Source organism: Phoenix dactylifera, chromosome 2, assembly GCF_009389715.1.
Source record: "Phoenix dactylifera cultivar Barhee BC4 chromosome 2, palm_55x_up_171113_PBpolish2nd_filt_p, whole genome shotgun sequence".
In the NCBI taxonomy this organism is placed as follows: domain Eukaryota; kingdom Viridiplantae; phylum Streptophyta; class Magnoliopsida; order Arecales; family Arecaceae; genus Phoenix; species Phoenix dactylifera.
The window spans coordinates 22,468,720-22,483,040 of NC_052393.1; the positions used below are offsets into that span (position 1 = coordinate 22,468,720).

The 14,321-nt window shown below is 40.4% G+C and overlaps 3 protein-coding genes across 4 annotated transcripts; 1 reads left to right on the forward strand and 2 right to left on the reverse strand.

Moving 5' to 3' along the window:
* Window positions 1-1,640: 1,640 nt before the first annotated feature.
* On the reverse strand, window positions 1,641-5,534 carry LOC113462369. 2 transcript variants are annotated; one of them, XM_039123673.1, is made up of 7 exons: window positions 4,668-5,534; window positions 4,243-4,462; window positions 3,841-4,001; window positions 3,567-3,632; window positions 2,821-2,997; window positions 2,467-2,565; window positions 1,641-1,923 (listed from the first exon to the last, which is right to left on the reverse strand). In XM_039123673.1, the coding sequence occupies exons 2-7, from the start codon at window positions 4,259-4,261 to the stop codon at window positions 1,660-1,662; spliced, it is 786 nt and encodes a 261-aa protein (XP_038979601.1). In that variant the 5' UTR covers window positions 4,262-4,462; window positions 4,668-5,534; the 3' UTR covers window positions 1,641-1,659. The 2 variants fall into 2 exon arrangements, with proteins under 2 accessions (XP_038979601.1, XP_038979602.1); XM_039123674.1 differs by lacking the exons at window positions 4,243-4,462; window positions 4,668-5,534 and adding an exon at window positions 3,281-3,317.
* A 2,008-nt stretch (window positions 5,535-7,542) lies between these two features.
* Window positions 7,543-13,028, forward strand: LOC103714138 (serine carboxypeptidase-like). The gene is made up of 9 exons (XM_039123672.1): window positions 7,543-7,994; window positions 8,190-8,358; window positions 9,619-9,738; window positions 10,944-11,087; window positions 11,174-11,324; window positions 11,835-11,923; window positions 12,012-12,270; window positions 12,416-12,549; window positions 12,735-13,028. Exons 1-9 carry the CDS (start codon window positions 7,687-7,689, stop codon window positions 12,837-12,839), a joined length of 1,479 nt encoding a protein of 492 aa, XP_038979600.1. The 5' UTR covers window positions 7,543-7,686; the 3' UTR covers window positions 12,840-13,028.
* Window positions 12,907-14,292, reverse strand: LOC103699189. Its single transcript, XM_026801807.2, has 3 exons — window positions 13,853-14,292; window positions 13,508-13,776; window positions 12,907-13,347 (listed from the first exon to the last, which is right to left on the reverse strand). The coding sequence occupies exons 1-3, from the start codon at window positions 14,069-14,071 to the stop codon at window positions 13,227-13,229; spliced, it is 609 nt and encodes a 202-aa protein (XP_026657608.2). The 5' UTR covers window positions 14,072-14,292; the 3' UTR covers window positions 12,907-13,226.
* Window positions 14,293-14,321: the final 29 nt, after the last annotated feature.

Here is a 14,321-nt window from a genome sequence, read left to right on the forward strand (position 1 = left end):
AAGAGAGAGAGAGAGGACAGCAGCCAATACAAATACAAATCAGTTTATAGTGGTTCGGAGCTAACCCTTGCTCCTATGTCCACTCCCCAAGCTTCACTTGGGAGTTCACTATAATCCCTTGGATTACAGCCAGTTATTTTACATGTTCACAACCCAACTTGTTGTTTTCGCGAGATCACAACGAATTCGGTCGGTTTTCACAGGCTCACCGACTAGAACTACCCAATTGTTTTTCCGGGATCACAATCGAACCCTTACACCGTTGGTTTTAACTTCGGCTCACCAACAAACCTTACAACCCTTGATTCAATCCCCTGATTGAATCAAGAAAATAGTTTGAGAAAAGATACAAGGAAAGCTTCTTAACAAGCAAATATGAATCAATATAAATAGAGTAAAGTTAGAAGCCCTCAAACAGATTTTGGAAGAGGAAGAAAGGGCTTCTCGAACTCTGAGTCTCCTCTTTGAGTGCACTAAAGATCTGATGTCAGAGGAAGAGCCTTGAATGCGAAGGGAAGACTTCTAGGAATGTATTAAATGCGTTTCTTCCTTCTTTTGCTTGTCTTTTCTCTCTATAGACTCTTGGTAGTTGGAAAATACTTAATGCACAGATGGAGTAACTCTCTTGATGTCTACTACTGTCACTCTGGCTATTTAAACAGTCCCTCTTGAAAAATAGCCGTTAGACACTGATTTGTGGCCGTTCTGCACAGTATGCATTTGCTGACAATGTATCCGTTGGGGTCACTACCAGAAAACACGCGTATAGTGACGAAAATTCCCGTCACTATACCATGTTTCCGGTCACTAATACGGAATTTGTGACCGGAGCTCCCGTCACTGAATTGGTTACAAAAACACGCGTCACTAAATTCTCAGTGACGGCGGCGATTCCCGTCACTAAACTCCGTGACAGAATCACCGTCACTAAACCATTACAAATCCAAAAATTAAATATTTAAGAAATTATGTATTTTCCGTCACTAACCAGTCATTGAGTTAGTGACGAAGGTAACTTGGTCACTGATTTTGTCACAGAATTCGGTCACAAATTTGGTCACTGATCCGTCACAACCTTCAGTGACAAATTTAGTCGTCACAGACATGGTCACAAATTTTGTCACTAAATTTGTTATTAATTCCGTCACTGATCTAGTAACAAGATTACCGTCACTAATTTGTCACAACTCACTGAGCATAATCAATTTTTAGTAACCAAAACTCTGTCACTAAATTTATGGCTGCTCGTCACAATACTTGGTAAACAATTCAGTAACCAAATTTAGTCACTGATCACATTCCAATAACCTGGTACATTTGGTACATTGATTGGCTCATAATAATAATAACAATATCATTAATAGCAAAGGCATTCAACATTACGCAAAAGTTTTTTAACATGTCATTCAAAATAGGCATCAACATGTCCTAAATCCATCAAAATCAAAGTACAAAAAGTATGTCATAACAGAGATTTCATTCCTCCTAGAAATGCAAAGACCTATCATCTAAGGCAAAAGCAATTATAATGAAGCATGATCAGCAGAACCAGAATCACCATTACCCCCCGTTCTGCATGCCATGGTCCAAAGCCAATCTCTTCTCTCATCTTTTGAAGAACCTCCTCTTGCCATTTTTTCTTTTAGTGCTCAAAAATACCTAGAAGGTCTTCACGCGAGTACAGCTCTGGAGCTTGACTTGTAGAGGTAGAAGAGGATGATGATTGCCCAATAATTCCAGTGAGATCCTCCAGGGGACTAAAGCCATAGCTGAGGCGCCGGACATAAAATGGTGCCGTTCGTCAAAGGACCTGGCTCTCTTGAGGGCATCCTTGCTCAGGACAAAACCCTTGGCCAGCATGCTGCTCACCACATCCTCTGCCTTCCTCACTGCAGACTCAGTTGACGAGAGCTTCCCTTCCTTCTGCAGCACCAGAAAAAAAAGAAGATGGGAAGACAAAAACAGTGAAACCTTTTGAATTATTATAAGTAGGTTGAAATTACAAAACTGGAACTGGAAAAACAAAACAAAACAAAACAACAATTACAAGCCTGATAATCTCACTAAATGGTTCCCAATCCCTAAGACAGTAATATATAAAAGGTCGTTATCTCTGACATGTTCCTTCTTGTTGAAACATAACATGCGAGCAAGACCTATAATCCCAAAAATGAAAGACACAGGAAAAATTTTGGTCCACCAGTTCAGAACTTTTGTTTTTGAAAATTATCACCACAACCTACTGGTACAATTTTAAAGTAACACTCGAACGATGAAACGCTAATGAACGTGGCCCACACAGCTTTGTTTTTTCATTCATTCTTTTTTCAAGGAGAAAACCACCACGTATACAAAATTAAAAGCAAAAAGTCACAATATGGCTTTCATGTCATGCAGAAACCTGAGAGTCAGATGATGAAGAAATCTATTAAATATTCACAATTTTCTCTTATATTTCCCTCCCACCTGAAATCCAGGCCTCATAACAAGAACAGATCTTCCATATTTGTCAGAGTAATCAGCCCGGTAAATCTTTCCGGTAGCAGCTTCATGGGCAACATCTTCCTGGTAGTCAACAAGAAATTACATCAGGAAACAGAAAGCTACAAACAAACTTGTAATCATGTAGGCTTTACCAAAATATCAAGAATGAGTGGACTCTAAAAATTCTATGTAGTTGATAAATAGCAACTTATCTGCACTTTCTTTCAAAATAAGGGCTTTGGAGATATAAAAATTTGATGCAGAAATAATTTGATTGGTCAGTGACCAACTTGTGTTAAACTACAGTTTTTCAAGAACATAAAGAACTACCCATACCCAGCGAATGGCTTCTGGCTTGTATTTCAATCTCCATTTCACAGTCGCTTTCAGCATTTTACTTGCCTTTTCTGCATTCCAGTTTCTTGACCGGAGGTACCTTGATATTGAAGCATCTGAATAGAAGTCTGGCAGTGCTTCCGACAATGGACCATTCATCCTTCGAACTTCATTTATCTGCTTGGAAAAGGCATCAACATTACCTATATATGATAAGCATGATACAACAGGAACCCCTTAACAATGTTGTGAGACATAATATTCCATAAAGATCTTAACATGCTTTCTCAGAAAAAGGAAGGAGCTTAAGATGCTCTTCAAGTGAAAACTATAAGATGCTTTTCAAGTGAACACTATAAGATGCTTCAAGTGATAACCAAAATTCGGAATGAAGATGTCATGCATAAAACTTAAGAGGCATAAATAGAAGCATTTAGTTGGTTAAAATGAGTATGTTTACCTTTGCTTGCTGTTCTTCAGGAGCCGTTGAGGTTGAACTGAATTCTCAAGGAGAAAGAATCGAATAGCAATTTAACAAGGGATAGTACAAGGTCAATACAAAAGCAATGAACATTGAAAACAATATCAGCATAAAAGAAAATGATGCTCTTCATATAAAAAGTTTCTGAAGTAAATTCAGGACTAAGGGAAATGGAAATGCAGAGAGCAATCAAGCAATTTAACAAACAGCAATTGAAAATCAACAAAAGAAGAGATTGCACAATCCCTTGCTTAGAATCACTGACCTTAGTGAGTTGTTTTGTAGCATATGTTCTGAGTCGAACATCGAAAGATGATAAAATTTCATTTGCCTAACACAAAAAAGAAAGAGTTCAGATGATTTTTATCCACATATGTTCTTGACAAGATTGACTAGAAATAAATTTCTCAAGTAACTAAATTACGCGATGTTTTATGAGCTATAGCATCAAACACTCCATTAGAGGAATAAAAAAGAGATATAGAGGAAAAAATAATTCAAGTTCATAAAATCATGCTGGAGAGGTATGACAGGAAAACCTCAATTAGGGTCACACAGATATAGTCTTTAACATGGGAGTAACGTTGATGAACATCTCCAATGATGAAATCACTAATTTCACCACTGAACTCAACACCGGTTGGACCACCTCCAATAACAACACAGTGCAACAGTCTCCTCTTTTCTTCTTCTGATATGCCTATATTTGCCAAAAAAAAAATCAAGTATTAAATGCATTACACCAAATCACTGTATACTCTAATATTTGCTGTTCAAAGAATGCACAAATGCAGGATTTGGCAGTGCTTGAACTACATAACATTATTTGCAAAAAACAAATATCATAGCAGGCTGAAATCATTATAAGAAAACAAATTTACACAAGGTACTAATTAATGCAATAACATCCATGATGTTTCCTATCTTCTGAAATGGCATACCGGGCACATCAGACAGCATCAGATTGAGAAGGAGCTTCCTCCGAATCTCTTGGGCATGGTGAACCTCACGGAGAAAGACCGCATGCTCTCTTACACCACGTATACCAAAGGTCGAGGCCTCTGCTCCGGATGCAATGACCAATTTGTCATATGAAACCTTAAATTTCCATGGCTCCAGAGTGTCACTGGCACTCCCATCAGTAACGGTCTCACAATGCACCTTTCAAAGCAAAACAAAAAAACTTAACTTTATAGACAACAAATACTTAATAAATTACCAAATTAAAATTTCTACATCAAATGGTATAAGGAACAAGTCCACTGATTCTAAGCAGGGGCGGCCCAATGCATTTGGGGGCCTAAGGCAAACTCACTAAGGAGGGGCCTTTTTTTTTTTTTTTTTGAAATGATGAAAGAATTTTTACCTTTCATGATCGAACTGCAACCACACATTTTTTGTATTCCATTTTCCACCATTCTCCTCCTTATCCTCTCTGCTTCTTCCCATTTTTCTGAAGCAGCATAAATATTCGATAGCACTACATATTGTGCATCATTAGTGGATCCAGCACTAGAATTCATGGTTCCAATCTCATTCCTCTCAAGCATTTCATCGAATAACTTACGAGCAACAGCGGGCTGATGACATTTACAGTACACAGAGACAAATGTGGTAGTCATTGTGTTGATACCAATGAGCATAGACAGGCAAATCAAAAAATATATTGTTGTATGCAGTTACAAGATTCATAATCATATGTTGTTACAAGACATACACAACCTAAAGACATATAGTTGCATATAGTGGGTGAATAGGTGTCAGATCAAATTTGTTGGAGTTGTGACAGGGGACTACCAAATGGGAAAGACTCAAAAATCATAGAATGAGGTCATCTGACAATCAAAGAAGTAAAAACAGTGCCATCTCGCCGATGCTCAAAATCCATTTGGAATCTAGAAAATGTCTGATTTTTGCAATTGGTTAAACAAAAGATTGAAAAACCCCAAATGTATGACCAGCCTTTAGAATGCTCGCATCGAGAGCAACCGGAAAGAACCATCGGAATCTAAACTGGGGCTCCAGAACGAAATCCCGCGATTGGCCTCGGACGTGAGCTCTCGAAGCGAGAATCCGTATTCGAGGAGACTCGAAGAAGATCAGGTAGCTCTCGTCGGCATAGGGAGGAGGAGAAGGGGTTAGGAAATCCGGACGGTCATCCCTGCCGTGGACAGCCTTCCGGTTAGGGATTTGTTGGATTTGGGTTGGGGGGGAGGAGGAGGGGTTAGGGATCGCCCGGGGGGGGGGGGGGGGGTGTGGGTGTGGTGTGGGGGGGTTGAGGGGCGGCTGCAGGGGCTAGGGTTAGGGGGATTAGAATTTTGGTGTTGGCGCTGGGGGGGGGGGGGGGGGGGGGAATTAGAAATTAAGCGCGGCACTCTTAGTTCATTTTAGATTTCCTCCTTTTATCTTTTTTCTTTTTTTATTTATAATTACTCAAAAATATTATTTTTAATATTTTTAGAATTAGAAATTAAATTTGGTGACGAAAATTTCTGTCAATAATCCGTCACTATCAAAAATAATTTTTTAAAAATTTATAAACATTTGGGTTACGATTTTTGTGACGGATGAATTTGTCACTGTCTCGTTGCAATTTCAGTTACCAGTTTTGTGATAGATATCCCGTCACTACGGTGGTCACTAAGTTTTGGCACCCACCCTACCCGCGTATTTTGTGACCGGTCGGTCACTAATCTGTCACTAAGTTCACGCCACGGTGACCAAATTTCTGTCTGTCACTAATCCGTCACAAATAGTGACTGATAATGGGCCGTCACTAATTTTTCGTCACTATACGCGTGTTTTCTAGTAGTGGGTCGGAGTCGACTTGCTCGATCTGGAGTCGACTCGTCTGTTGCTGGAGTCGACTCATGCTTTACTGGAGACGACTCGCCCACTATTCAGGATTTAAATTAAAGTGCGGTCCCGTCCTGGAGTCGACTCGGGCCAAACCTGGAGTCGACTCGCCAAGATCTGGAGATGACTTGGCATTTTGGAGACGACTCGTTCTCAGGATTCCAGAGATCTATTTTTCTGCATTTCTTTCTCGAGTCGACTCGGATCATCTTGGAGTCGACTCGGCTCTCAGAGCCCGAAAACTGATCCTCTGTCTTTCGAGTTGAACTGCCTCGGAGTCGACTCGGATTATCTTGAAGTCGACTCGGCTCTCAGAGCCTGAAAACTGATCCTCTGTCTTTCGAGTTGAACTGCCTCGGAGTCGACTCGCACTTTGTTGGGGTCGACTCGGCTAACTTGGGGTCGACTCTCGTATTCTCGGAGTCGACTCGTTCACAGAGTCACTTTGTTTGATTTTCTGCCTTTCATTCTGCTTTCCTCTGAGAGTCGACTCTTGCATGTTTAGGAGTCGACTCGCCAAACGTTGGAGTCGACTCGAATCCTTCTGGAATCGACTCGAATTTTTCTGGACTCGACTCGGGTAACAAGGTCTAGAAAACACTACTCTATCTTTCTGTCTGTTACTCCTTGGAGTCGACTCGGAACCGTCGGGAGTCGACTCGGCAAGCATCGGAGTCCGCTCGAAATCAAAGAGTCGACTCGGTGACAGGGTCTGAAAATCATCTTTCTATCCTTCTGTCTGTTCTTAGTCGGAGTCGACTCATAGTGTACCGGAGTCGACTTGAGCTTGTGCCAGAACCTCTGAAACACTTAGAGTCGACTCGCAATCTTCCGGAGTCGACTCGAGCTTCAGACTTTGGCTTAATTGAGTTCAACACTTAGCCAAATGACCTTGAACAAAAGCTCGATGCTCTTAAAAGATAAATTCACATATATTTGCCTGAAACACTAGATTGAATTCATTAGTACAACTTGAAATATACTCAAATACTTTGAGCTCATCAAAATCGAATAGGGGTATAACCAATCACTCCACATTTTGTCTTTGGATCACTGCCTTGGAGTGATCTTGGATCTCCGACTTCAAGGACGGATATTCTATCACCGGATTGGACGGTGATTTGAGAAGTGGAGATGATTTAGAATTACTGTTACATAAAATTATCGTGGTATAATTAAATGTAGTGATCTCATCATCCCTATCCATATTACTTTTGAATATGTGAGATTACTCCATGCCAAACGCCCCGTAGAGGTGGCACAAAAGTTCATCAAGAGAGAAAAAGTAGCCGCAACAAATATCTCCTTAAAATCTCCCTTGCACGCAACCATTCGCTTCACCCTCTACTCCAACCGATCTTTCCTCCTCCCCTCTCTCTCTCACGTCATGTTTCTCGGTTCATTGAATTCCACTCCCCTTCTCTCTGTCCTCCTCTCCCCGACTTTAGATATAAACCCCTCGTTCCCTTCTCCTGTAACCGCGTTCCCTTCTTCTCTCCTTTCCTCTTCCTCTAATTCTAGTAAAAACAATGGGAAACCTCTCTCTCGTTCTCTTCTTCTCTGCCCTCCTCCACTTCTCCCCCTTCTCCTCCGCCGTCTTGATCCCCGACGACCTCCGCCTCCCCTCGTCGGCGACCTTCCCCTCCGCCCAAGCCGAGAAGCTCATCCGATCCCTCAATCTCCTCCCCAAGGACCCCTCCCCTGAGTCCGTCGCTTCCGCCGCCGATGCACCGGCGAAGGGGATCGTCGAGCGCCGGTTCAACCTCGCCGGACTCTCCGGCGATGACCTCGGTCACCATGCCGGCTACTATCGCCTCCCCCACAGCCACGACGCCCGGTGAGGCCCCTTTTCCTCCTTCCCCTGATTTCCTGGTCTTGTGGGTAATTTGGATGGTAATTGGGTAATGGGGATCGAGAAGTTTGTGTTTTGATGAGAAACTCGCACGGTTCTGCAACTAGGGTTTCGCGATTCGTGTTCATGCTGCTCCGTTTTTGCATGCAATTTGACTGAGGGATTGGGTGCTTATTGTAGGATGTTCTACCTGTTCTTTGAGTCGAGGCACAGCAAGAAGGACCCGGTTGTTATTTGGTTGACGGGAGGGCCCGGCTGCAGCAGTGAATTGGCCGTTTTCTATGAAAATGGGCCGTTTACTATTGCTGACAATATGTCGCTCGCATGGAATGAATTTGGTTGGGACCAGGTATAAGTTATAATAAAATTTAAAATGTTCTTTTTTTTTTCATTGTATGGTGTGATTACCTTGGTAGGGCAACAGCAGCAGCTTGAACTTAGTATCGGTAGAAAATTTAAAGTTTCTTTCTAGGAGATCGGATGCTTTTTCCATATCTTTGCAATTCCATCTTCTTATTTGCTATTTCATCGATGCACATAGAGTTACATGCTCTGATGCTTCATCAAAACGTTAATGCACATACTTTAATAATGCCAAGTAGTGAATTTGTAGACGTGCAACACTATTTTTCAAAAAGATGCGTTAATTTTTATGTTTTCTTCTCAAAGCTCAGTCTTAGATAAGAACCAATCGGATTAGGATCACATAAAATTGATTATATAAAGGTAGTCTATCATGCATGTCTTCTAAGTATGTTTTCTCGGTTTTGGCCAAAATTATATGAAGTGGAAGGATTGTATAATTACGGCCACAGGCAGGGCTGAAACATCCTATGACAAAAATTTAAATTTTTTGCATTCTGCGTATTGACTGTAACACATCTTCTGTTGCGCATAGAGTAGCGTTGTAATGCTTCTTGCTACATAAAAGTCTTTGTGTTAACTCCTTATCTAAGCATATATATATATATATATATATATATATATATATATATATATATATATATATATATATCTGCGTGCGTGCGTGCGCGCGCGCGCGCGCGCACAGAGTAGCGTTGTAATGCTTCTTGCTACATAAAAGTCTTTGTGTTAACTCCTTATCTAAGCATATATATATATATATATATATATATATATATATATATATATATATATATATATCTATATATATATATATATATATATATATATATATATATCTGTGTGTGTGTGTGTGTGTGTGTTGTGTGTTGTGTGTAGTGTTGTGTGTTGTGTGTAGTATCTAATCTTAGTGGTAAACACATGTCAGTTGAATTTTAGGTACTTGAATTAGCCATTACAAGTATCCATTGCATCAACCATGCGTCCAGCTTTCAACTACTTTAACATTCTGCTATCTCATGGAATTTCTGCAAATTTAGAACAGAATTGTCTAAATTTAGCTTTCAATACAATTACGAAACCTGGAAGTGCATTTGCACATCTTCCTTTCTTTAAAAGTTATTTATAATTATCTAATCCAGATGAAACTATACAATGCTTTTTTGCTGGATGATTTCTTTTTCTCTTGTACAATTGTCAATAAACAAAATATAATTCTTTTTTCTTTTCTCTGTGAATTCTGCAGGCATCAAACCTTTTATATGTTGATCAGCCTACCGGAACTGGTTTTAGCTATAGTACAGATAGCCGTGACATTCGTCATGATGAAAGCGGTGTTAGCGATGACCTGTATGATTTTCTGCAGGTACCCAATATTTCTATAATACATTATGATTATTCTGAGTCGTGTTTGAACCATTTCATCTTATCTGTTATTGACAACCACCAATGTTATATGGGAAAGTGCTATCAATACACTAAAATTATCCTTGTTAACTAAAAAAATACTCTCAGAACTTCTGATATAAAGCCACATTTTCTCATTCAATCATGAATTTTCCTGACAAAACATTTATTTATAAATTTATGGTCAAAGTGTTGATGTTTGACAAATATTTCTCAAATTTTTTATGTAAAACTAGTATTTTGCTATTTGTACGTATCTTATTTTTCTTTTAGCATTTTGTTCTCCTTGTTTAGTAAGTTTTCTCACCATCCCCTGCTTTTTTGCTACTGTGACAAGCTGTGTTGCATATATTTTTGGTATCCAAATATATAGTGATTAATATCTGTAAATTGGTAGCAGAGTGAGTCAAACTTGAAACATTGCTTAAATTAATTTGCTGGCATTGAGATTTCAAATTGTTTATAAAGAAGATCTAATAGATGGTAAGTGCTGTCTTTGCCTTTGGTTTCCTGACGTATATTTTTTGTAAAGCTTATCTGACTCTTTGAATGAATTATATGAATTCAAGTCAATTTTCTTCGTGACATCCCATCCTTTTTCTTTGAGGAAAGGAAGGCCGGAGCTTACTTAATTTCATGACTTATGAATTTGATTCTGCATCTCTTTGAGCTTTAAATGTAAATGTTATCTCACAGTCAATTATTCTTTGTTTTTATGATTTGATCATCTTTTTCGGTAGAATTGAAATATTAATCAAATTACAGTATGTGCTGGTGTTTTGTCATGCTTGTTTTTCATATTTCTTGCCCAGAAAATCGATGAGGCAAGACTTGACTGTAAATCCCAGCACTATATTGAAGAAAAATGAGAACATAGATAAAAATGTCTAGAAATGCAATTTCAATCTGGCCTGCAGTTTCCTCCCACTCACCATGTCAAAGTGTCTCTAATAAGGTTTCTTTCAACTTTGCAATAAAACAGTCATCTTTTGTTTTTCGCTCTGATTAGATTCGTTCCACTTGTACCTCCTGTTGTACTAGAGTCTCTGAATGGGAGTGCCTAATTCTCTTTTTTGAAGGGTAGGAGTGCCTAATTCTCTTTTTTGAAGGGTAGGAGTGCCTAATTCTCATGAGGGGGTTCTGTCTTTTTTCTTATATTCTCAGGCCTTTTTTGCTGAGCACCCGGAATATGCAAATAATGATTTTTACATAACTGGAGAATCATATGCTGGGCACTACATTCCAGCTTTTGCAAGCAGGGTTCACCAAGGAAACAAAGCGAAAGAGGGCATTCACATACATTTGAAGGTATATTTTTTCACAGCTCTTGATTTATAGTCCAAATTATGACTTGTACTATATCTTCTGGACTTAGTTTGATTTTGGTCGTGCAGGGCTTTGCCATTGGCAATGGACTTACTGATCCAGCAATCCAGTATAAAGCATACACTGATTATGCATTGGATAATGGAATAATCAAAGAATCAGACTACAAAAGAATCAACAAGTATTATCCAACATGTGAATATGCCATCAAACTTTGCGGTAATCTGATATTCCAACCTTCATAGTCAACATTTCAATCATTGTTTTTCTTTTATTTACTAGTGAAAGCATATTAAATTATTCAATAGTACCCACAGTCACACATTACTGGGAATATTGTAGATTCTTCCATTGTTTCCACGTTTATAAGTTGCACTAATTCCCATGTTCTCATCATTGACTTCTTTCATATTAGCATTTTCACCTGGGAATCACCTCCTGAAGGGGAAAATGAATTTCAACCAAAAAAAAGGGGAAAATGAAAATAATGGGAGGTCACTGTCCTTTGTTTTCTTTTTTTCTATATATCTTTAGTAACATTTCTTATTCTGCCTTTGAGACAATGCGTGTGCACTTGCTATCGTGCTCGACTGTCAACTCTCCTACTTCTCTGCTAATATATACAATCATTAGTACCTTCTCAAGCACATTCAACGTGTCTCAGGCTTTTATTACCATGAAATTTGTTGAATGGGTAATGATACTGATAACACGAACGTCATGTTTCAGGTACATCAGGGACGGTATCTTGCCTAGCCTCCTATTTGGTTTGCAATACCATATTCAATTCAATCATGAAAATAGCAGGAAATACAAATGTAAGGACATATGGCTGTTATTTCTTTTGTTTCTTGCGTGGCATATGATACTGGAGTCTCACTAACTTTGTACTCTGGAATTTTGTAGTATTATGACATTAGGAAGCAGTGCGAAGGGAGCCTCTGCTATGATTTTTCAAACATGGAAAAGTTCCTTAACCTGAAGTCTGTTAGAGAGTCCCTTGGAGTTGGAGATATTGAATTTGTTTCTTGCAGCCCAACTGTGTACCAGGCCATGCTTACGGATTGGATGAGAAATTTGGAAGTGGGAATTCCTGCTCTTCTTGAGGATGGCATCAAGCTGCTTGTTTATGCTGGGGAGTATGATCTCATATGCAACTGGCTCGGTGAGCATGCACTAATCATATTTTGCATCCTTAACTTGTTTGTTTGGTTTTTTTAGCTTTTTTTTAAATAGTAACATTCATCAAATCTTGATATTGTGAAAATGACACACATTAACATATAACATATCCTGCCTCCTTTGCGCAGGTAACTCGAGATGGGTTCACTCCATGGAGTGGTCTGGCCAGCCAAATTTTGTGTCGTCACCAGAACAATCGTTTACCGTGGACGGTAAAGAAGCAGGTGTTTTGAAGAGTCATGGGCCTCTCAGTTTCCTGAAGGTACATTTGTTCTCTTTGATCTCTTGTTCTTGTCCAACCATTACTGTGGTGAATTTCCCCACCCAGCATATGTTAAGCCTCTAACGAAAGCAAGCAAGGAAGGCCTTTTTTTCCTTAATTTTCAATATGGATTTAGTTCGATGATGGAACTCATGGAGCCTAATTTTCTGCATCATTTGCAACAGGTTCATGATGCAGGTCACATGGTCCCAATGGATCAACCTAAGGCTGCTCTGGAGATGTTGAAGAGGTGGATTCAAGGGAATCTTCTGGAACTTGCTGAAATGTAATTAGTAAATACAACTTGGGCCTCTTCATGTGGATTGTGGAAATTGAAGCAACAATAATAATATCTTCTTTTTTTTTTGGGTGACTAAATAACAGTAATGTCTTTGCATGCAATTTCTTGCTGCATAGTAACCGAGCGAAAAGCTTTCTATTACCTAGTACAAGCATCAAAGATAACATATATTTGTTAAGTATCATGCGCTAAGATCATTCGGATTTGTTGATGATCGAATAGAAAAACAGAAGTTTAATTGGATTTACCATTAGTTCTTTGAATGTGATGGCACTTCAGATTCGAACTGAGAGAAGCCTTGTTCTTCGCCATGCTCGGTTCGTGGTCACCCAACCCGGCTGTAACCAATCTACAACTTGTGCTTCGACTGTAACTATCACATTGCACCAAATATTTCATGCAAGCCTCCAACCATTACATCATCATGCATAATTCCAAAATACATCCCCATGTTCTTGCCTGAGCCTTTCTCTTGGACAAATAGTATTGTGCGAGTCCTAATTCATGAAAGGAAGCGAGGTATAGAAGAAGAAGAAGAAGAAGAGTCTCCTGAAAAATGCCTAGTGTAACAAAGCCGCTTTCGTTTGCAGAGAACAAAACAGCCATAGCAGGAAAAATAGTTATCAAGATTTGGTCTTTGAAGTACCGGCGCCGTACATTTTCCTCAGCGTCTCGATGACCGGTCGGAACCCAGTCCGGAGCGGCTCCACGGCGGCCACGCGGAGGTGCTCGGCATTGCCCTTCTTGGAGGAAGCCAGCGTCATCCGGCACATCTCCCCCTCCAGCATCTCCGCCGCCTTCTCCGCCGCCAAGGGGTGGGCCCTACAGAAGTCCACGAACTCGTCGGCGGAGCACCCCATCAGAACTCGCGCCGCCCGGTCGAAGCACACCACCACCATCACCTTATCCACCGTCGCAATCGACACCTATATATAGAAGAAAGCCAGCAACTTAGATAAGTAGAAAAAACAAGACCTTTTTCAGAGGAGGATTGGTGATTACGAGGAGGCGGTAGAGGCGCTTGGAGGGAGCGGCGAAGGTTTTCTGGCTGCAGAGGCGGCAGGTAGGGTTGGAATTGGGGTTGCGAGGGTCGTCGGGGAGGGTCCTCTCGCAGTTGGAGCAGGCGCGGTACCAGAAGCCGCAGCTCGTGTCCACGCCCACCACCGTGCAGTAGGGTGGCGTCCACGCCTCCACCGCCGCCTTCCGCCGCCCGGCCTCCATCGGTGGAATTAATTGGGATTTTTTTTGGAAGGAACTCGTAAAAGGGAGGGAGCGCCGTGGGAGAGAAAAAAAGAGGGATTTGAGGAATTTCCCAGAAAGTATTGGAGACGCTCCCAGATCACGTGATGGGGATTGGTTTCAGAGGAACCCGGCACGGGAACCCAAAAGGGAAACGGAAATCGTCGATGAGATGAGAAACGGGAAACGTGTTATTTCTGGGCCCGGACCGTGGCGTAAAGTGTGGGGAGAT